This window comes from Schistocerca piceifrons, chromosome 6 (assembly GCF_021461385.2).
Source record: "Schistocerca piceifrons isolate TAMUIC-IGC-003096 chromosome 6, iqSchPice1.1, whole genome shotgun sequence".
Lineage (NCBI taxonomy): Eukaryota > Metazoa > Arthropoda > Insecta > Orthoptera > Acrididae > Schistocerca > Schistocerca piceifrons.
In genome coordinates this window covers 589,951,105-589,974,410 of record NC_060143.1, presented here as the reverse complement: position 1 = coordinate 589,974,410, position 23,306 = coordinate 589,951,105, and the positions used below count along the sequence as shown (strand labels likewise).

At 41.5% G+C, this 23,306-nt stretch overlaps 1 protein-coding gene across 1 annotated transcript in view; it reads left to right on the top strand.

Moving 5' to 3' along the window:
• The window catches only part of LOC124802784 (DNA mismatch repair protein Msh6), a 307,253-nt gene that overhangs the window by 244,453 nt on the left and 39,494 nt on the right, over nucleotides 1-23,306 (top strand). The window contains exon 24 of the mRNA XM_047263784.1: nucleotides 14,265-14,447. Coding sequence (XP_047119740.1) covers nucleotides 14,265-14,447 — 183 coding nt within the window. The remainder of the gene's footprint in view (nucleotides 1-14,264; nucleotides 14,448-23,306) is intronic.

The following is a 23,306-nucleotide window of genomic DNA, read 5'->3' as shown; positions in this document are numbered from 1 at the left end:
CAGCCAGATGCTAATGAGAAACATTTTTCTCGCATGCTCTAGCTGCCAGATTCGTGCATGCAGAGCATTGTCCGAGTTGTAGTGGGGGGGGGGGGGGGAGGGGGGGGTTAGTCTTCATGTGACCCGTGTTTGCATGAAGTGATTTCGCTGTTTGCACTTCGTTTACAGTTCCCATGTCAAATGAAAACAAAATGGATTTCTGTGGCTGGGAGCCATCAAGCGAATTAAAGTACATTCACATAATTGCGGAGGGCAAAAATATATTATTGGTTTCAGTTTTCTGATTTTATTTTATTTCCAAGTTATTAGCAGTCAGTCATTAATCACCTTGCAGAACAATGAAGTTATTTTTGTCAGTTTGCTAAAGAAATTTGGCTTTATTAATTTTTCAGCTGAGGCAATCAATTTATTTGAAACAAAGTTTTTTATTCCACAGTATTGGCTAGTTCCAACTGTTCGCTGAATTTTGGGTGCACGTTTTCATCTTCTGCCATGTACGGCATTATGCCGCAATAAAGAACCAAATATGAGATAGTACAGTACTGGTACTCTCAGAAATTTACGTCCCAAAACCACACTGAAAAGCTTAAAATCATATGGGACGTATTTCATTGTGAATCTGGTTGAAACCAAAGTGCACTTCAAGCCGAATTACGCATTTTAGTTTGGTTACGAAATTCCGATACTCTTGGAGTATCCTCTGATGTCCTGTTTCTTTTATGGCACAATGTAAGCTTTCTTAGTGCTTTATACATACGAACATGCAGGCTTCCTACACCACTGCAGCTGCTCATGTGTAATAATGCCTGTTTTCTGGCACTCTCTGGCAACTGCTAAGTCGAACCTATTTCTAACAATCTTGGGATAGTATTGCAAACAGTGGTTCGAAATGTGTTACATTCAAAGTAAATTACTTTTTACGCAAGATGAATTATGTTATGTGTGAGAAAGTGGGATGAGTTTCTTAAATCACAGAGCGTTTAAAACTGAACCCTTTGAGGACCAGCCACTTACAAGAATTTTGATCCCAGAAGACCAGACATTTATGTCATTATTTTGAAGTTGCTGGAACATTTGTGTGATGCATCTTAAAGTATAACACTCGCAAAAAAGATCAATATTACATTTGAAAGCTTAGCTTCTCTTGTAGCTTATTAATTGTCGAAACCAATATTATATGTGAAAGTTTAGCTGTTCTTGTAGCTATACTATGTATATTAATGTAAACCATTAACTTTTCCTCTTTCTGTGTTCGCGCTACGTAACAGTGATCGTGCAATTGGCTGACTATAAAACATGTCCTATGCACTGAATATCTACTGTCATCGGCTGGCGAGATTGTGTGGCATGAGATACGACTGGCGTACAGAAGGATATTGCAATCTCAATTTCAACACTCCAGAAACGAACGTCATGTGTTTGATGCAATTCAAATTTATACATTCGTAGTAAGAAAATATGCAGCTTATATGTTGCTGCTCATCAAAGGTCTTTCCAGAACTTCTCTCCTTTTTCTTCATCAAAGGTCTTTCCAAAACTTCTCTCACCCCCCCCCCCCTTACCCCCCTCCCCCCTTTTCTTTTTTCTGGGACGTTCTATGCCAGTGTATAAAACGTTAACCATTCAAAGGATTGATAAGTTTTACAGTTCCACGGAAAAATCTACAGAAAACCTACCGTCACTTAGCACGGAAAACGTGTATTTTCACCTGGAAGAAAGTATGTTTTTTAAACAGGATATCCGGGAATTTTTTTTCCCCCTGTCTGCGTATACACCCTGTCTCAACATCCTGCTTCCAAGGGGGCTCATAAGAAAAACAGTTCCTCTCCTTCTCCGCCATGGCGTCTCTCTTCTACAGCATCCTCGGCCATCGTCTGTGTCGCCAAGATGCACTACTGGAGGCCGATCAACTAGCTGATCACTCACAGCAGGAGCTGCCCCAGAACAACCTATGGATCAGGATCTTCTGCCTCTGGCTGAATGCCATTCCATGCCGTCGACCACTGGCTCTCGGCGGTCGCTTTAGGTGACGGCAACTGTGGTGAGATTTTCCCTTTTATAGTCCACCCTTTGTCAGTTAGCCATTGGAATTTTGCTACAATCAGGATCAGTCGTCAATCCTTTTACGATCTTACTCCCCAGTGATCTTCTGTCTTCAGAAAACAAAACTATGTGCGTATGATCGCTTTGTCTTCCCTCATTTCCATTCAGTCCGGTTTGATCTCCCCTCTGTTGCTGGTGTTCCGACACATGGGGGACTTAATGATTCTTCTCCATGATACTGTACCTTATCACCCAATTCACTTGCACAGTTTCTTCCAAGGTGTCAGTGTACGTCTTTCCCTTTCTGGATTCACCCTCTCTCTCTGTACCATATACATTCCATCGTCCACACCAATGGCAAGAGCCAATCTTCATCAGCTCCCACCCTTCTATTTGCTGGTTGGGGACTTCAACACCCACCACTCGCTTTGGGGATCTCTGCATCCTTGTCAGAGAGGCTCCCTATTGAGTGACTTCTTCCACCAAGCAGATCTTGTTTACCTCAACACTGGGGAACCTATTTTTTGTCTGCCTCCATGTCAGCCAAATCTCATTTGTACCTTACTGTCGGTACTGTTCGCTAACTTGGTGCTTTGAATGGTTCACTCTTGCTGATACACACTCGAGTGACCATTTTCCATGTGTTCGATTACAGCCACAACTGCCATCTATTCACCAAAGATGCTGGAAGTTTTCCCAAACCAATTGGACACTTTTCTCCTTTGTAGCAACATTTTATGGCCGCCAGTTTCCTTACATCAACAGTCAGGTCACTCGTACCTCCCCTTTGCTGCGGTGCCCCCTAGTTCCTTGGTGGAACGAGGCATGCCGTGACACAATACGCGAGCGGAAACGTACTCTTCGTGTTTTCCACCATCGGCCTACGCTGGCCAACGGTATCCACTGTAAGCAGTTAACGTGCGTGATGCTGTCAGATCATATACGATAGCAAGAAGGCAAGGTGGGATTTCTTTACCGGCTCCTTTAATACCTTCACTCCCTCATCAGTTGGTTGGAGTCAAATCCGATGGATATCTGGCACATCCAGTTTTTCCCTGACCTCTGGGCTAACCATCGCGCAGGATAACTTAGTGGACCCAGTTGCAATCTCTAACTCATTTGGTCGACACTTTGCTGAGATTTTGAGCTCTTCTAATTGCCTACCAGCCTTTCTCCCAAAGAAACAGGTACCGAAAGAGCAACCTCTTGCTTTTTTCCTCTCATACTCACGAAAGCTATAATGCTGTTTTTTCTATCTGGAAACTCTCCTCCTCCTCACTCTTCTGCTCTGGGACTGGATGGTACGGACATCCAAATGTTGCTGCATCTATCATACCCTAGTCTGTGCTACCTTCTTTGCCTTTATAATCAGCTTTGGATCAACAGTACCTTTCCTAGAAGGTGGCGGGAAGCTATCGTCATTCCTGTTCCGAAACTTGGAAAGGACAAACTACTCCCCTCCAGCTTTCGCCCAACCTCTCTCGTAAGTAGTGTACCTAAGGTTTTTGAAGCGTATGGTAAATTGCTGTCTGGGGTGGTGGCTGGAGTCCCGAAACCTTTTAACAACTGCTAGTGCGGTTTCCAAAAGCAGCTTCCCGTAGTTGACCATCTTGTTGCTCTCTCCACTTATATCATGAACAGTTTGCTCAGGAAATGCCAAATTGTAACTATCTTTATTGATCTGGGGAGGACAAATGATACCTGTTGGAGGTCAGGCATCCTCCACACACTGTACTGTTGGGGCTTTCGAGGTCGGCTACCCTTTTTCATCTGTGAATTTATGGCAGAGCGCACATTTAAGGTGGGGGGGAACACTGCTCTCTCTTGTACTTTCTCCGAAGAAAACAGTGCCCCAGGGCTCTGTGCTAAGTCTTGTACTAGTTGCTATCGCCATAAATCCTGTTATGGATTGTCTCCTTCCTGATGTCTCGAGATCCCTTTTTGTTGATGATTTTGCAATTACTATAGCTCTCAATGGTCCAGCCTTCTTGAATGATGTCTTCAAGGATGTTTTGATCACCTGCACTCGCAGAGCATCGAAACCGCCTTCCAATATTCTCCCAGTAAGACCTTCAGTGTAAATTTTTGGCATTTTACAGAGTTTTAGCCACCGTCCTTGCGTCTAGGCTATGTTGACCTTCCGTTTGCGGACGTTGCCAAATTCTTGGGACTTGTATTTGACGGAAAACTGTGCTGGTCATCCCACATTTCATATATTTCGGCTCACTGTCTGCAATCCCTCAACAGTCTCTAGTGTTCTGAGTTGTACCTCCTGGCGAGCAGACCAAGTGGTCCTCCTCCGCTTATATCGTGCCTTAGTGCACTTGAAATTGGACTATGGAAGCGTAGTTTACTCCTCTGCACAGCCATCTATTCTTTGGTGTCTAGATTCTGTCCACCACCGTGGATTGTGTTTAGTGTTTGGAGCTTTTCACACTAGCCCCACGGAGAGCCTTTACACTGATACTGCTGAACCTCCACTGTCCAATTGGCGGGCTGTCCTTTTCAGTCATTACACTAGTCATCACTCTTTCATGCCTGCACATCCGATCCATGGCCCTTTTTTTTCCCCCAAATGCCTCCTTGGATTTATGGTATGCCGGCAGCCCTTACTCTCTCTTACCACCGGGAGTCAACTTCTGTCAACTGTTACATTCACTTTCCTTCCAATTTCCTAAAACTTTCTTGACAAATGGGGGTAGAACGCCTCCGGACCTGCCTTCTCCATGATCTTTGTCAGCTTCCCAAGGATAGTACCCCCTCCCCCCCTTTTCCATAGTTTATCATCGGTCATTTGCTGCTCTGTGTGCACAAGTGGAGGATGCCACATTTATTTACACTGACAGCTGCAAGACCACCTTTGGTATGAGGAGTGCGTATATTATTGATGACACCCCTATTAGAATTCTGCTCCCCAACCAGTGTTCAGTTTTTACTGCGGAGCTCTGTGCTGTTCTCCAGGCTGTCAAATACATCAGTCACCTTCAGCGGATACAGTACATTGTATGCTAGGATTCGCTCGGCTCTCTTCTCAGCCTCCAAGCTCTTTATCCCATCCACCGTCTGGTCCACTGGATTCAGGAGTGCTCCACCTGGGGGGCGTATCTGTGGCATTCCTCTGGACCCCTGGGCATATTGGTATATGCAGAAACAAGGCAGCATCCACATCTTTTAAGTGACAATCCTCACCCGCTTTATCCCCACTGCTCTCAATCGTGGACGGTGAGACACCTTTTACTTCAGTGCCCCTATTTTAATCCACTACGCATCCGTTTACGGCTGTCGCCTGATATATCTTCCCTTTCAGCAGGTGACGTGCGCTCAGCCAATGATGTCCTTGAGTTTATAAGTGTTAGTGAGATGACATCATTCATTTGAAGCTTTTTTCAGAGAAAACAACCCCTGTTCAACGGCACTTTTCTAAGATTTCCTTCTGTTTTTAGTTTCCTTCCTTCTTGAGTTTCGCTCCCATTGCTGCTGATTTCACTAAGCCACAGAATGGACACTTATGACCGTAGCTGTTTTGCGTCCTAAAAAAAAAGAAAAAGGAAGTGACTGCAATGGTGGTGACTACACTCTGTTGGCAGCGGCAGGTGCATGTGGAGGCGGGGCGGAACACTGTCTGTGTCAGCTGGAGGCTGCGAAAAGGATAGTGAGGAAGCGACATCAGGGTCCCAAGCAGTAGGGGATGTGTCATGTAGATTGTTGGCTGTTGGCCAGAGGCGGCACCGACTGGCATTGTGTGAGACATGGCGTTGGGAGTGACATGTCTGGAACAGCATAGGGGAAGGTATTGACCAACTTTGTATCAGGGGCAGTATTCGTGATGCTGTGGCTGGGGTCATTGGTAGGTAGGAGCAACTCCACCTCAGTGGTGCTGTGCTCGTAGGCTGGGGGTGCTTCTAGGACGTTGGCCAGCGTAAGCCTGTGTATGGAGGCAGTTGTTGTGACCCTGTATGGACGAATGGAGAATGTCTTTTCCTCACATCGCAAAACCGAGTGCGGACTCGAATACTGGGCGGAGCAGTGGCTGGTATGCATCCACCTGGAGCATGATGTGTGCAGGTTGTGAGGTCACGGTGTATAAAGGCATGGTACTCACTATGACATTGCAAAGGTGTTGGTTGCAGCTGGACACTTATGGCACTGGAGCTGCTGTACAAAACCTGAGATGTTACTGCCAGGAGGGAGCAGGGTCGCTTCCAAAACATCACCAGGAATAGTGAGTGGCTGTCGATATACCAGCTCAGCAGCAAAGTTCCCAAGTCAGTTTTTTGTGTGAGCCACAGGTCTAGAAGTACCAGAAGTAAGGCAGCGAACCATTTGAAACTAAAGTGAGTGGGGGGGCTTTAAGTGTGCAGTGGAAGTACTCCACCACACCGTAAGCTGCAGGGTTTTAGTTGGCGGTTTGGCAGAAACAGGAGCCACAGGTAGCCGTCAGGGTTCGGAAGAGCGCTGACGTGAACTGGTGCCCACGATCTGTAGCGATGTTGTGTGGGCATCTGAAGTGGGACACCCAGGTCGAACAAAGGCCACAGCCACAGTGTCGGCTGAAACGTCAGGGATGGCAGCAGCCTCTGCCCAACAAGTGAATCTGTCAATAAGTATCAGCAGGTATTGATATTCATTGTGCGAGGGTAGTGGGCCAACAATGTCAAGGTGAATATGCACGAATGGGTGTTGTGTGGGGGGTAGTTGGCTGCAAGGGAATGAATGTGCTATCCGATCTTGACGTGCTGATGTGGAACACACAACCAGACACAGTTTCTGCAGTGACGTTGGATGCTTGGCGAAGCGAAGCATTGTTTCATGATGGTTGCAGAAGCATGGAGGCGCAGCATGTGCAAGGCCATGGACATGGTCAAGAACCATCAAGTTTTGAAGGACCCAGGAGGACGTCACACAAGATCTTACAATAGCTGGATATGTAGACTGAGGCCACTGTCAGCATTCTGAATGGCGTGGGCTAGGTATGGGTGCGCCTCTTCAGCAGCGGCCAGTGTATTGTAGTCTATGAGTTGAGTGAAGGCGCAGAAGCAGCCAAGGCAATCTGCCACAATTTTATTGAAGCCGGCAACATGCTGGACATTGGTAGTTAATTGTGCAATATACTCCTGTAGCCTAACCTGTCGAGGTGAGATCTGGTGTGCATCTTTCCCGCAAAAACCAGAGGCAAGGGGGCAGTCGGTTGCGAAGGTTGTAAAGACTCGTCCCTGACTGAAGATTGGAAATCCGGACGGCTTCATGGACTGCGAGCAGCTCATGATCGTGTGCTGGCCAGTTGTGTTGTGCAGCAGAGAGGTTAAATGAGAAGAAAGTGAGTGGTTGCCAGACATAGTCCACGTATTGTCATAGGACGTCCCCGATAGCTGCCTGGGTCGTGTCTGCCACTATTGTGATGGTGTACTAGGGTGGGGCTGGGCAAAAAGGGCCACATTGGCGAGGCCCCGATGTTTTTATTTTTATTTATTTTATTTTATTTTATTTTTAAAGAAAAGCTCGCAATCGTGGCCTGAGCCCAAGGGACCAGTTCGTTGCTTTTGTTTTTATCGCCAAGGAGTGCTGAATTAAGGGGCGTTTGGGTGGCAGCAGTGTCATTAAGACAGCGGTAAGGAAGTTGACCATGTTGATGAAACATCATAGGCCTTTGTAGGTTCTACTATGTGGAAAGTCCACTAGTGCCTGTACTGTCTCGGGGAGGAGGTGGGAGCCAGCAGCAGAAAGTAAGTGTCTGAGGAATTCGTATTCCCTAACCGCGAAACCATTTTGCTATTCCCTTACCGCGAAACCATTTTGCAATGTTGAGGATCACTCCAGCTTTCTGTTGGCCAAAAAAAAATTTCACGTAGGTGTTGGTGGTGTTCAGTAGGGTTCCTGAAATAGATGAGTATATCGTTTAGGTAGGTGAAACAACGTGCTGTGCCCTTGAGAATGCTGTCCATACATCGCTGCCATGTTTGTACAGCACTGTGTTTGCTATTAATTGTTTGTTGATGGGCAGGTGGAATATGCTGCAGGCGACATATGTCCATAATTATAGCTGCAGCTGTACATCTGAAAACCTCCAGGCAGCTTTTCAGCAAGCCAGAATAAAGGATGTGGTCACACTCGGAAATAAAAAATAATTTTTTAGCATTCCATTCTACTTTGTCTATTTTTTAACTCTGAATGCTACAAATTAAAAAGCGCTTCATCTGTTTCGTACTTTTTATTAATTTCATAGTTGTCGGATCACTAATTCCATTAAGTAAATTATTAAAAAAGAAAAGTAGTTCTTATTGCCGATATAGTGATCTAAACATTTATTTACCTTTACATATTCCCCTTCAGTGCTTTATAAACCACTTCACGCATTTCTGAAATTATTTTGCTTAATGTGCAATGTGATATTAGAGTGCTCTGTTGTAAACTGTAGTAGCTCTCTCGTGTCATTTCTCTGTTTTGTAGTATGAAAAGCCACTTATGGAGCAAATACTGAAATACACTCTCATCCATTCGTAAATAATTTGTATATAAGACTTGACATCCTCCACTTGCAGCTCTTGTAAAAGATTTTGCTGAATGCTCTTATTATCTCAACATAATACCTATGGGTTCATCCAAGTATGTTTCCTTTTTTTCTGCCATTTTTCTTCCAAATGCACACACAATGTAATTGTGGCAGTAGCAACTGCAGCGCATAATACGAAGTTATCTTGAAATATGATTACAGTGCCATCCCATGTAGGCTTTCACAGCCGGCGTCTTCATCAGTAAACACTTCCGGGCTAAGTTGCCGTGGTCGATCTGTAGAACTTCTTCTCCCTGACGTTTCGTTCTCAACTACGGAGAACATCTCCGACGACTCACCTCGGAAGATGTTCTCCGTAGTTGAGAACAAAACGTCGTTTCTTTTATGACATAATGCAAGATCTTTTAATGTTTTACACGTACGAACATGCGGCTTCCTGAGTCATCGTAGCTGCGCAGGCACTGTGACACCTGTTATCTGGCACTCTCTGGCAACTGCTGAAACGAACCAATTTCTAACAGGTCATGGGAAAATATTGCGAATGGTGGTTTGAAAAGTATTACTTTCAAAGTAAATTTCCTTTTACACAAGACGAACTATGTGAGAGAATGTACGATGAATTTCTTAAATCACAGAGCGTTTGACTCTCATTTAAAAATCAACTCTTTGAGGACAACCATCTAGAAGAATTATGAGCCCAGAAGATCAGACATTTACGTCGTTATTAAAAATTTTACTGGCACATTTGTGTGATGTATCTTAAAGTGTAACGCGTGCAAAAAGATCAGCATTATATGTGGAAGCTTAGCTTCTCTTGCAGCTTATTAATCTTAGTGACCAATATTATTTGTGAAAGCTTTGTTTTTCTTGTAGCAACACTATGTATATTAATTTAAACCATTAACTTTTCTTATTTGTGTGTTCGCGCTACTTAAGAGTGATCTTGCTATTGGCTGACTACAGCACGTGTCCTATGCTGTCATCAGCTGGGGAGATCACGTTACATGAGCTTGACTGGCTTACAAAAGCGAGTCGCAATCTCGATTTCTGTGCTTTGGAAAGTAACATGCGGTGTTTGGTGGAATTCGAATTTATATGCAGCGTACATGTTGCTCCACATCAAAGATCTTTCCAAAACTGTTTCTTTCCCCCTAAGTTAAGCTTTCTAAAGTGCCGGAAAATTCCATGTCGGTGTATAAAACCATAAACATTCAAAGTATTGATCAGTTTTACAGTGCCGAGGAAAAGTATACTGTCACTTAACACAGAGAAAGTGCATTTTCACCCGGGAGAAAGTGTATTTTGAACCGGAAAATCCGGGAATTTGTTTTCCTTGTCCATGTATACACCCTGTTCTTCTTGAAGTCTGCGGGTATTTTTCCTGTGTCATTCATCTTGCCCAACAGATGGTAGAGTTTTGTCAGGGCTGGGTCTCCCAAGGCTATCAGTAGTTTTAATGGAATGTTGTCTACTCCCGGGGCCTTGTCTCAGTTTAGATCTTTCAGTGCTCTGTCAAATTCTTCATGCAGTATTATATCTCCCATTTCATGTTCTTCTACATCCTCTTCCATTTTCTTAATATTGCCCTCAAGTACATCACCCTTGTATAGACCCTCTATTACTCCTTCCACCTTTGTGCTTTCCCTTCTTTGCTTACACCTGGTTTTCCATCTGAGCTCTTGATATTCATACAAGTGGTTCTCTTTTCTCCAAAGGTCTCTTTAATTTTCCTGTAGACAGTATCTATCTTACCCTTAGTGGTATTTGCCTTTACATCCTTACATTTGTGCTCTAGCCATCCCTGCTTAGCCATTTTGCACTTTCTGTCAATCTCATTTTTGAGACGTTTGTATTCTTTTTGCCCGCTTAATTTACTGCATTTTTATATTTTCTCCTTTCATCAATCAAATTCAATATCTCTTCTGTTACCTAAGGATTTCTACTTGCCCTTGTCTTTTTACCTACTTGATCCTCTGCTGCCGTCCCTATTTCATCTCTCAAAGCTACCCATTCTTCTTCTAATGTATTTCTTTCCCCAGTTCTTGTCAGTCGTTCCCTAATGCTCGCTCTGAAACTCTCTGTAACCTCTGATTCTTTAAGTTTATCTAGGTCCCATCTCCATAAATTCCCACCTTTTTGCAGTTTCTTCAATTTTTAATCTACAGTTCATAACCAATAGATTGTGGTCAGAGTCCACGTTTGCCCCTGGAAATGTCTTACAATTTAAAACCTGGTTCCTAAAATCTCAGTCTTAATGCATTGCATTGAAGAGGAATGGACATCTCCAAAAAGGGCACTCATAGAAGTTGGAAAGGAAATTGCAGGTAGAAAAAAGGCAGCTACGAAGAAATCGGGGATAACAGATAAAATATCTAGCTGATCCACAAAAGAAGGAAGTACAAAAATGTTCAGGGAAATTCAGGACTACAGAAATAAGTCACTTAGAAATGAAATTAATAAGAAGTGCAGGGTAGCTAAGGCAAAATAGCTGCATGAAAAATGTAAAGAAACTGAATAAAGATATGATTGTCAGAAAGATAGGCTCAGCATATAAAAAAGCCAAAACAACCTTCAGTGAAATTAAAAGCAAGGGTGGTCACATCAAGAACAATTGGAATTCCACTGTTGAATGCAAAGGAGAGAGTGGATAGGTGGTAAGTCCTCTATGAGGGGAAACACTTGTCTGATGATGTGATAGAAGAAGAAACAAGAGTTGACAAGGAAAAGATAGGGGATCCAGTATTAGAATCAGAACTTAAGAGCTTTGGAAGACTTGAAGTCAAATAAGGCAGATGGGATAGATAACATTGGAATTTCTAAAATCATTGGGGATGGTGGCGACCAAATGAATATTCATGTTGCTGTATAGAAAATTTTTGAGACTGGCGATGTACTGTCATACTTTCGGAAAAATATCGTCCACACAATTCTGAAGACAGTAAGAGCTGACAAATGAAAGAATTATTGCACAATCAGCTTAATGGTTCATACATCCAAGTTGCTGATAAGAATAATATACAGAAGAATGGAAAAGAAAATTGAGGATCTGTTGGATGAAGATCAGTTTGGCTTTAGGAAAGGTAAAGGCTCCAGAGAGGTAGTTCTGACATTGCGGTGGATAATGGAAGCAAGACTGAATAAATATTGACACACGTTCATTGGATTTATCAGCTTGGAAGAAGCATTTGACAATGTAAAATGATGCAAGACATTCAAAGTTCTGAGAAAAATAGGGGTAAGCTGTGGGGAAAGACAGGTAATATACAATATGTACAAGAACCACGAGGGAACAGTAAGAGTGGAAGACAAAGAATTAAATGCTTGAGTTAGGAAGGGTATAAGACAAGGATGCAGTCTTTTGCCCCTACTGTTCAGTTTGTACACAGGAAAGGTAACGACATAAATAAAAGAATGGTCCAAGATTGAGATGAAAATGCAGGGTGAAAGGGTAAGGATGTGTTCAATGGAATGGACAGTCTAATGAGTGCAGAATGTGGATTGAGAGAAATCGAAGAGAGATTGTAAGTAATGAGAAGTAGCAGAAACAAGAACAGCGAGATACTTATCAGAATTAGGGATCATGAAATAGATGAATTTAAGGAATTCTGCTACCTGGGCAGCAGAATCATCCATGCTGGATGGAGCAAGGAGGTTGTAAAAATCAGACTAGCTCTGGCAAAAAAGGGCTAGTATCAAACATAGATTTTAATTTGAGGAAGAAATTTCTGAGAACGTACATTTGGAGCACAGAGTTGTATAGTAATGAGACACAGATTGTGGGAAAACTGGGACAGAAGAGATGTGGTGCTGAAGAATAATATTGAAAATTGAGTGGACTTATAATTATAAGGTAAGGAATGAGGTGGTTCTCTGCAGAGTCAGTGAATAAAGAAACATATGGGAAAACATTGACAAGAAGAAGGGGCATGATGACAGGAAATCTGTTGACATGTCAGGGAATAATTTTCATGGTACTAGAGTAAGCTGTAGAGGATAAAAACTGTAAACAAAGACAGGAAGTGGAATACATCCAGCAAATTATTGAGGGCATAGGTTGCAATTGCTACTCTGAGGTGACAATGTTGGCAAGAGGAGGAACATTGTTGTCAAAGGGCATATTGCAGTACAAGCTTAGAAAATATCGATATTTATATGGTCAGTGGTCTATTTGTGAATAATGCTGTTGAAGTTATAGTGTTGGAATAATATTATCAGAAACTACCATCTAAGTGTCACCAACTGCCCCATTTCTTCCTCTTTTAACAACTGGAAAGTTGTAACTAATCTTCTGTCACAGATAGTGTTAATATCTATATTTTCTATTGTGTAGCGCATATTATAATTTCAAAAGTAAATTCAAATACTCAAAATAAATATACGAGGCATGTTCAGAAATTAAGTGTACTAGACATTCATATTTTTTGGAAAATTGTATTTTAAAATAAAAATTACGGGATATTGTTGATACACTTGTTGATTATTTTCCCATGTAATCTCCATCCCATTGAGTGCTTGGTGAACTGTGGCACAAACTTCCTTATGCCTTCCTCAAAGAACTCTTATCGCCAGCTCATTCCCCCATGTCAGAACATATTTTTGCACCTGTTCATAAGATTAAATTTTAATTCCACTAGTGCGTACTTTCAGGGAGGTGAAAAGATTATTTGAAGGCACCAAGTCCGGGGAATACGGGGGTGATAGGCTAAAATCGTATGAGGATGGGCATTGCCACCAAACAAGCACAGTCCTCCTATCAGTATTTCCTTCTGTTTTAAGTGTTCCCTTAGAGTTTTTTTAGGGTCTCTAAATATCATTGTGCATTGGTGGTCTCCACCTGAAGCAGAAATTCGATGAAAATTGTTGTTTTGAATTTTTTGGCAGATGGGGAATTGGTGTGACAGCACTATGATGACTGTTTTTCTGTCTCAAGCATGTAATGAGCCAGCCACGTTTCATCTCCAGTCAGAATAGTGCTCAGAAAGTCCTCACCTTCCAATTCAAGTCAGTCAAGAAATTTGTGGATGCTATTGACCCAGTTTTTCTCATACTGCTCTGTCAGCTGTTATGGGACCCATCTCGCGCACAGTTCCTGGTATCCCTCCATTTCTTTGAGTGTCTCATACAAGAGTGTTCCGGAGAATTGTGGAAACCTCACAGAAGTATTATCCACTGTCAACCGGCTGTCTTCATGAACAGTTTCCTCAATTTCTTTGCACCATCTCATCAATCAAGATGGGAAGTCTTCTCACTAATCTGTTTGTCATGAACATTTGTTCTGCCTCCATTGAAATCTCTACACCACTAAACACACTCATTCTGTTCATAACACCTTTGTTGGAAACCGTCCTGATTCGCAAAAAAATTTTGGTAGGTGTTATTCATTTCATGAGTAAGAACAGGGATCACAGCATGTGGCTCGCACATGGCAGGTTTTCTTACCATCTTCTTTCACGCAACTGGACACTAAAACTTGAGATTTTGTACTACCATGTTCCTGTAATGTTCACACTTGTCAGGGGATTCCCCTATACCACTCATGGTCACAGTTCACTTACTTTCTGAAGATGCCTCTAATTTATAAAAGAAATAATACATCTTTAAAAAATACACACATAGTAACATATTTTATTCTGATGTATCCTTGTACTATTCAGTGCTTAAAAAAAAAATTTGACCTTTGTTTGTTCATCAGTATAAATGTTTTCCACAGCCCTATGTGCGACTTCTGGAAGGCCGACATCCATGTATCTCATGGGTAGAGAAATTTGTGCCAAATGATGTGACGATAGGCTGCGACAATGTGGCCAGTCTAATTGTTTTGACAGGACCAAACATGGGTGGAAAGTCGACATTAATGAGGCAATTGGCCCTCCTTGTCATAATGGCCCAGATGGTAAGTATTTCTGTGAAGTTTGTTTTAATTTTAGCCTCTGGTCAAGATAATGCTATTTATGTAATTAAAAAAGTTTCATTAGCTGCAACATTATTTCAATAAATGCTATACAGACATCTCTTATTTGTTCATTGCTGTATTTTGAAACATCATTTACTCAACAGGGATAGTTTATTTTAGAACTGCCTCTTTGCAGAAGCTGGGTAAGCAGTGTTGTGACATGAGCAGTTTAAAACATAAACAAACATGTACTTCTCATTCAACTACGTTATTTTTTATTTGCTATTATGACCTCAGTGCAATACTGTAAAATCTGTAATGTGATAGTGAAATTAAATTTGTTAAATGATTCTCACATTATATATGCAGTTCTGGTTCAAGTAAAACTAGAAGTAACACTTTGATATTTGACATCTGTGGGTCGCATCTTTCTAATAATAAGGTGTATACATGTTCTGAAAAGTACAGCTTCAAAGTTTTTGTACGATATGTGGGATGTTATTTAAGATGCTCCAGATAATAAATTAAAATCTAATGTTCTCACTCTTGCATCTCAATTACCTATACTATGAATGTTTTAATTTATTCTGTGCTGAAATTTGAAGCTGTGCAGGTCTACTAAAAAGCACTGAAATGTTGGTTTTATTTATTAAATACAACGCTCAACGTGAAATGATAGTCGCCCCTGGAATGCTGTTACTTCCTTTCTCATATCTTCTCGGTAAGTGCTTAGAGAACAATGAAGTGTACTAGAATCTGATTATATGAATATCTTGCCAGTGCTACATTAATTTTCACCATTTTTAGGATAAAGTGAGCCGCTGTGAAACCACAAATCTACCTTTCATTAATTAGATAATGTTTGCTTGCTTACACACACATTTTATCCATGCATCATATAATAGTAACACATACTTTCACCACATGAATTAACCATTATGTGCTCATAGCCTCATAGCCTCATTGGTAAAAACTTTATACAGGGAAGTTGCACATCCTGCCACTGTAGTATAATAAACCACACACTGAACAACATGTTTTGGAGAAATTGTTAGTACAATGCATCACAAACTACATATATTCGTAATGCATGCATATAAATAAGAAAAACATCAATTATGGTCTATTAGTTTGTAAGGTGGTGGTGGTCCCTTCTGATGCTAATTGCTAGTGAGAGAAGGAAAACGGTGTCACAAAGTTAAAGCATTTTTAATTCTGTTCGCAAAACTTGTCTGGTAAAACCAGTGATTGAGGACAGAGGCTACACTCACCACATTCTTTTCGACACAGATATACCTTATGTATTTGCTTTCGGCATCTTTGTAATAGCAAACGCCGCACTGCAGCACTCGTGTTCAAGCACAGAGCCATCGTGGTATCCATCCCGTCCTTGAAGGTTGAAATCTAACCTACTTCAGACCTCGATCCCATCGAAAACTGACAAATGATATCAGATGCACAGTGACGAAGCTGTCTGACGGGGTTATCGGGCGACTTTGGCGACGGTGTCTGACATCCGTCATCGGTGCCACTGCGAATGCAGCCTAATACCAGCTGTGCGTCAATTGCATAATGTGCTGGGCAACCATCATGCTGAAACCACATACATTGTCTAATGTTCATAGCAGCAGAGTGCACAGCACATGCCACATAACTTAGTGGGTCTCAATGCCCAGAATAGAGGGGGCGAAAAATAACATAACTGATACAAACTACCTGTTATTTAATAGTAGCAGTTACTGTCATAACCGCTCATCTGCTACTACCAGTTATTTCAATAATAGTCAACAGTGCCACACGTCATCTGTTTACCGAAGATTGTACTATGCTTTCGCATCAACTGAGATCTGCTATGATGGAGAGGGTTAGACCATGTGGCAAGTGTTCTATACACCAAGGAAATAACTGTGAGACTGCATGCCATCTGTGGATAGTAATGTATACTATTTCGTGTGCTCTCAGTACTAACGATTAAATAAAGATATGTCGGAACAGTGGCTGATAGGAGCGGCTGTAAAGGCATTGCACATTTAAGGTCATTTCCTTGAGTCATCACTCTGTGTGTCAGTTTAGTTTGGGTGGGCAGTACAAATAATTACCATTAGGAATTCGAGAGACTGTGGATATAACTATCAGAGGTCAGTATTTTTTTCTGGCAGTTATTGTATTCACTCACAGTTCTTGTTCTCTGGCAGTTAACAGGCTACCACTACAGATAACCTGGAAGTTGGTAACTGTGTTCCTGACTCCAGTTAATGGTCGTAGAACCCGATATTTCCGGAGAGGATAGTTATTGGAGTGAACAAAATATTTGTGTACTGCTATGGAAATAACCACTGGCCATCAGGGTGCCATTTCTTGTAGTTCCGAAACAGGTGTCACTCTCTTTCGGCCTTTGGTTGCGTTAGAGGGTACTGGCTTTCATTTCGTGTACTTGGTTTTCTCTGTTTGTTGCCACTAGACTAGTAGTACTAGCGATAGTCTTATACGTGAAAATCCATTAAATATTGTTAAGAGTATGCAACATGTTAATATTTTCTAAGTGTTTTACACTTACTGAAATATTTGAGTCTTGCAGATGATCTAAAAATGGAAAATAGTTGAATATCTTCTCAAAGTATACCGTATCCCTATTGCTTAGTGGCATCATTATGGTAAAAGTGCCGGTTCTCGATCAGATCAATCTCATTAAATTGTATCTTATCAACTTGTGTACAAAAAAACCCGTGCAATTTGGTGAAACATTACTTGATGGCTTTACTGAGAGAAAAATGAGTCTTCTCAGTTTGTACATATCCATTGCATATGGGCTTTTTTTTATTTAATTAGTTTGTAGCCATTGACTTTGAAACATTTTCTGCATAGTATTGAGGATGTCAGTTTTTATGGGAAATTGTGCAATGGTATATTTATATTTCGTCTGACACATGTACGGAAAATTAACCATTTGATGGAGGCATATTTGGATTGAATACAGGTATGCTTACAATGCTAATCAGGTCGGATACTTTGTCAGTGATATTTAATAAAAGTATGGATCTACTTATATTAGGGCGTACTAGTACTTGTGCATACTACATGAACGTTTTTGAATAATATATGCCTTTTCTTTTCAAAGAGATCAAGTCAGTTCATTTTCTGTTATGTTAAGCAACACTAAGAACCTTTGTTAGGTGCACTCATTGCTATATTGAGGTTCTGTTACATGCAAAACATAGCCCTTCATTTCGAGTGCTCACCTGTCTCCTCCATGAATTAGTCTGTTACATATTCAGACATTTAAATGTCATAATATTAAATTGTAAAAAGAAAAAAAAAAGGTCAAAGTAGGCAGGTGGTGTTGACAGATGAAGTGTTTATTATTGCCTCATATGTCTGATAGAAGGGGGGAAAAGAAAGCGAAACATGCAATCGACAGGTATTCCTCAGGACAGGAAATTATGTTATTGTGAAATTTCTGAAAATATTATGCAAATTTTTATTCCCTCTATTCACTCTCACAATCTTGATAACTGAAGGAGAATTAGATCAACCACGTAAAAAAGGTGTCATAATGATGCCTGAGGTGTTTAAATATGTTACCCCTAAGAGATCAACACAACCAATCATCCACTGGAATTCTGTGTACAATAATGCCAAATGTAAGAGATACATGACAAACTGAATCCTCGGAGGAATGTAATTTAGTCATTCTCCCACCAAAAAATTAAAACTCTCACAGTAGCTGTAGAAATTGAGCAGTTTTCCAAATCTCACATAAAATTTGGATTAGCATCCTCACACTTCCCTCAAGTGGACTGTTGTTGTTGTGGTCTTCAGTCCTGAGACTGGTTTGATGCAGCTCTCCATGCTACTCTATCCTGTGCAAGCTTTTTCATCTCCCAGTACCTACTGCAACCTACATCCTTCTGAATCTGCTTAGTGTATTCATTTCTTGGTCTCCCTCTACGATTTTTACCCTCCACGCTGCCCTCCAATACTAAATTGGTGATCCCTTGATGCCTCAGAACATGTCCTACCAACCGATCCCTTCTTCTGGTCAAGTTGTGCCACAAACTTCTCTTCTCCCCAATCCTATTCAATACTTCCTCATTAGTTATGTGATCTACCCATCTAATCTTCAGCATTCTTCTGTAGCACCACATTTCGAAAGCTTCTATTCTCTTCTTGTCCAAACTGGTTATCGTCCATGTTTCACTTCCATACATGGCTACACTCCATACGAATACTTTCAGAAATGACTTCCTGACACTTAAATCAATACTCGATGTTAACAAATTTCTCTTATTCAGAAACGCTTTCCTTGCCATTGCCAGCCTACATTTTATATCCTCTCTACTTCGACCATCATCAGTTATTTTGCTCCCCTAATAGCAAAACTCCTTTACTACTTTAAGTGCCTCATTTCCTAATCTAATCCCCTCAGCATCACCCGACTTAAATAGACTACATTCCATTATCCTTGTTTTGCTTTTGTTGATGTTCATCTTATATCCTCCTTTCAAGACACTGTCCATTCCATTCAACTGCTCTTCCAAGTCCTTTGCTGTCTCTGACAGAATTACAATGTCATCGGCGAACCTCAAAGTTTTTATTTCTTCTCCATGAATTTTAATACCTACTCCGAATTTTTCTTTTGTTTCCTGTATTGCTTGCTCAATATACAGATTGAACAACATCGGGGAGAGGCTACAACCCTGTCTTACTCCCTTCCCAACCACTGTTTCCCTTTCATGTCCCTCGACTCTTATAACTGCCATCTGGTTTCTGTACAAATTGTAAATAGCCTTTCGCTCCCTGTATTTTACCCCTGCCACCTTTAGAATTTGAAAGAGAGTATTCCAGTCAACATTGTCAAAAGCTTTCTCTAAGTCTACAAATGCTAGAAACGTAGGTTTGCCTTTCCTTAATCTTTCTTCTAAGATAAGTCGTAAGGTCAGTATTGCCTCACGTGTTCCAGTCTTTCTACGGAATCCAAACTGATCTTCCCCGAGGTTGGCTTCTACTAGTTTTTCCATTCGTCTGTAAAGAATTCGTGTTAGTATTTTGCAGCTGTGACTTATTAAGCTGATAGTTCGGTAATTTTCACATCTGTCAACACCTGCTTTCTTTGGGATTGGAATTATTATATTCTTCTTGAAGTCTGAGGGTATTTCGCCTGTTTCATACCTCTTGCTCACCAGATGGTAGAGTTTTGTCAGGACTGGCTCTCCCACGGCCGTCAGTAGTTCCAATGGAATATTTTCTACTCCGGGGGCCTTGTTTCGACTCAGGTCTTTCAGTGCTCTGTCAAACTCTTCACGCAGTATCATATCTCCCATTTCATCTTCATCTACATCCTCTTCCATTTCCATAATATTGTCCTCAAGTACATCGCCCTTGTATAGACCCTCTATATACTCCTTCCACCTTCCTGCTTTCCCTTCTTTGTTTAGAACAGGGTTTCCATCTGAGCTCTTGATATTCATACAAGTGGTTCTCTTCTCTCCAAAGGTCTCTTTAATTTTCCTGTAGGCGGTATCTATCTTACCCCTAGTGAGATAGGCTTCTACATCCTTACATTTGTCCTCTAGCCATCCCTGCTTAGCCATTTTGCACTTCCTGTCGATCTCATTTTTGAGACGTTTGTATTCCTTTTTGCCTGTTTCACTTACTGCATTTTTATATTTTCTCCTTTCATCAATTAAATTCAATATTTCTTCTGTTACCCAAGGATTTCTACTAGCCCTCGTCTTTTTACCTACTTGATCCTCTGCTGCCTTCACTACTTCATCCCTCAAAGCTACCCATTCTTCTTCTACTGTATTTATTTCCCCCATTCCTGTCAATTGCTCCCTTATGCTCTCCCTAAATCTCTGTACAATCTCTGGTTCTTTTAGTTTATCCAGGTCCCATCTCCTTAAATTCCCACCTTTTTGCAGTTTCTTCAGTTTTAATCTACAGGTCATAACCAATAGATTGTGGTCAGAGTCCACATCTGCCCCTGGAAATGTCTTACAATTTAAAACCTGGTTCCTAAATCTCTGTCTTACCATTATATAATCTATCTGATACCTTTTAGTATCTCCAGGGTTCTTCCATGTATACAACCTTCTTTCATGATTCTTAAACCAAGTGTTAGTTATGATTATGTTGTGCTCTGTGCAAAATTCTACCAGGCGGCTTCCTCTTTCATTTCTGTCCCCCAATCCATATTCACCTACTATGTTTCCTTCTCTCCCTTTTCCTACACTCGAATTCCAGTCACCCATGACTATTAAATTTTCGTCTCCCTTCACAATCTGAATAATTTCTTTTATTTCATCATACATTTCTTCAATTTCTTCGTCATCTGCAGAGCTAGTTGGCATATAAACTTGTACTACTGTGGTAGGCGTGGGCTTCGTATCTATCTTGGCCACAATAATGCGTTCACTATGCTGTTTGTAGTAGCTTACCCGCATTCCTATTTTCCTATTCATTATTAAACCTACTCCTGCATTACCCCTATTTGATTTAGTGTTTATAACCCTGTAGTCACCTGACCAGAAGTCTTGTTCCTCTTGCCACCGAACTTCACTAATTCCCACTATATCTAACTTCAACCTATCCATTTCCCTTTTTAAATTTTCTAACCTACCTGCCCGATTAAGGGATCTGACATTCCACGCTCCGATCCGTAGAACGCTAGTTTTCTTTCTCCTGATAACGACATCCTCTTGAGTAGTCCCCGCCCGGAGATCCGAATAGGGGACTATTTTACCTCCGGAATATTTTACCCAAGAGGACGCCATCATCATGTAATCATACAGTAAAGCTGCATGCCCTCGGGAAAAATTACGGCTGTAGTTTCCCCTTGCTTTCAGCCGTTCGCAGTACCAGCACAGCAAGGTCGTTTTGGTTATTGTTACAAGGCCAGATCAGTCAATCATCCAGACTGTTGCCCTTGCAACTACTGAAAAGGCTGCTGCCCCTCTTCAGGAACCACACGTTTGTCTGGCCTCTCAACAGATACCCCTCCATTGTGGTTGCACCTACGGTACGGCTATCTGTATCGCTGAGGCACGCAAGCCTCCCCACCAACGGCAAGGTCCATGGTTCATTGGGGGGGTCAAATGGACTATCTCGTACAATAGTAAATGAATCTGTCACATTACGTATATTTTTGTGTTGTATTACAAGCCCGTACACTTATTCTATGAAGTGAACAGCACAAGAAATTAAGCTTCGAATTTTACCTACAGTATTCAGCTTACATATTAGTTCATACTTAAAACAGCACATTTTTAACATTCCACTTAAACAGTGCTGTGGCGAAGTTCTGCGTACTTTCTGTTGCAGCTACGAGGATAATATTTCTAATAGTGACCAATAATGTATGTACATGTAATATGGAACGCCAGTAACTGTCCAGACATCAACTGAAATGTACCAGACAGTTAATTAGCTAAAGTTATGGCACGATCCATACGATGAGCCTGCCACTTTGCGCTACTCACAGTTATAATTATACTCAAAACTAAACTGATGGATTCCACCTACTTTGTTATTTAACTGTAATCCCATCTGGAATATTATTCCAAAATAACCATTTGGCTCACCTCTAGCCCAGAAACACTAGAGCACTGTATAGTCCAGTGCTTTAAGAAGCACGGATACATCACTTGACGTGCTAACCAATATCATTGCGTTAGCCGTAGCATGCCCTTGAGTTAATTTCATACTGTGTGGAGCGAGTATACAACTTGTTTTAGCGTTTGGCATGGCGTTCTTTCAAAAGTTATTTCAAGGCAGTATGATCAATATAGGTGGCAAAAGCAAATCACACCCAGTATTACACAGGTAGACAAGAGAGATAGTGTTTAGCATGTATCGTTTCCTTAGATGGGAGTCTGAAGTGGCATCCGTGTCTTATCAGAAAGCATCTCCTGGTGTTGCCAGTTACCAAGAATGAACAGTGGTGGTGTGCTGTATCAGGTTGAGAACTGTTAATGGATCGCCAATGAAGCCAGCAGAGCTGAAGAGAATGGATCACCTATTTTTATATTGCCCAATAAGCGCCGAAATCAGAAGAAAGTGAGCTCAATGATTTCAGCAAGAATGTGTTACGGTGGGAAATTTGACAGTTGAATATCCTATGCCTATGTTCATGCGTGAAAGGAACTGACAGTTTCAACGACAGCAAATCTACCATGCTCAGAATATTAAGGAAAATGGGATTTAAATACAGAAGAACCAATGAAGAAGGAAAGATACTCTTTGAGAGAAGTGGCATTGTAGCAGCAAGAACAGTGTTCTTGAGATCAATGCATGAAATAAAACAAGCTGGAAAGTCACATATTTATTATCTTGATGAAATGTACATGCATCATGACCATTGAAGACCAATGTAATGGTAGACAAGTGAGGATTTTGGAGGCTTGAAGGTTCCTGTAGGCAAAGGGGGATACCTTATAGTCTTCAAGCAGCGGTTGTACAACAGCTACTTCAGTACATGGCAGGGAATTCTGTTATTGTCATTCGCAATGCGAGTGTGCACTCTGTGCAGTGAATAAGACTCCTGCTTCGAATACCAGAAAGGATGAAATATTTCATGGTTGTCACCTATTCCTCACACTGCGTCACAGACCAGGACAGTTACTTATCGCACTTAACAATATACACTCCTGGAAATGGAAAGAAGAACACATTGACACCGGTGTGTCAGACCCACCATACTTGCTCCGGACACTTCGAGAGGGCTGTAGAAGCAATGATCACACGCACGGCACAGCGGACACACCAGGAACCGCGGTGTTGGCCGTCGAATGGCGCTAGCTGCGCAGCATTTGTGCACCGTCGCCGTAGCATTTGTGCACCGTCGCCGTCAGTGTCAGCCAG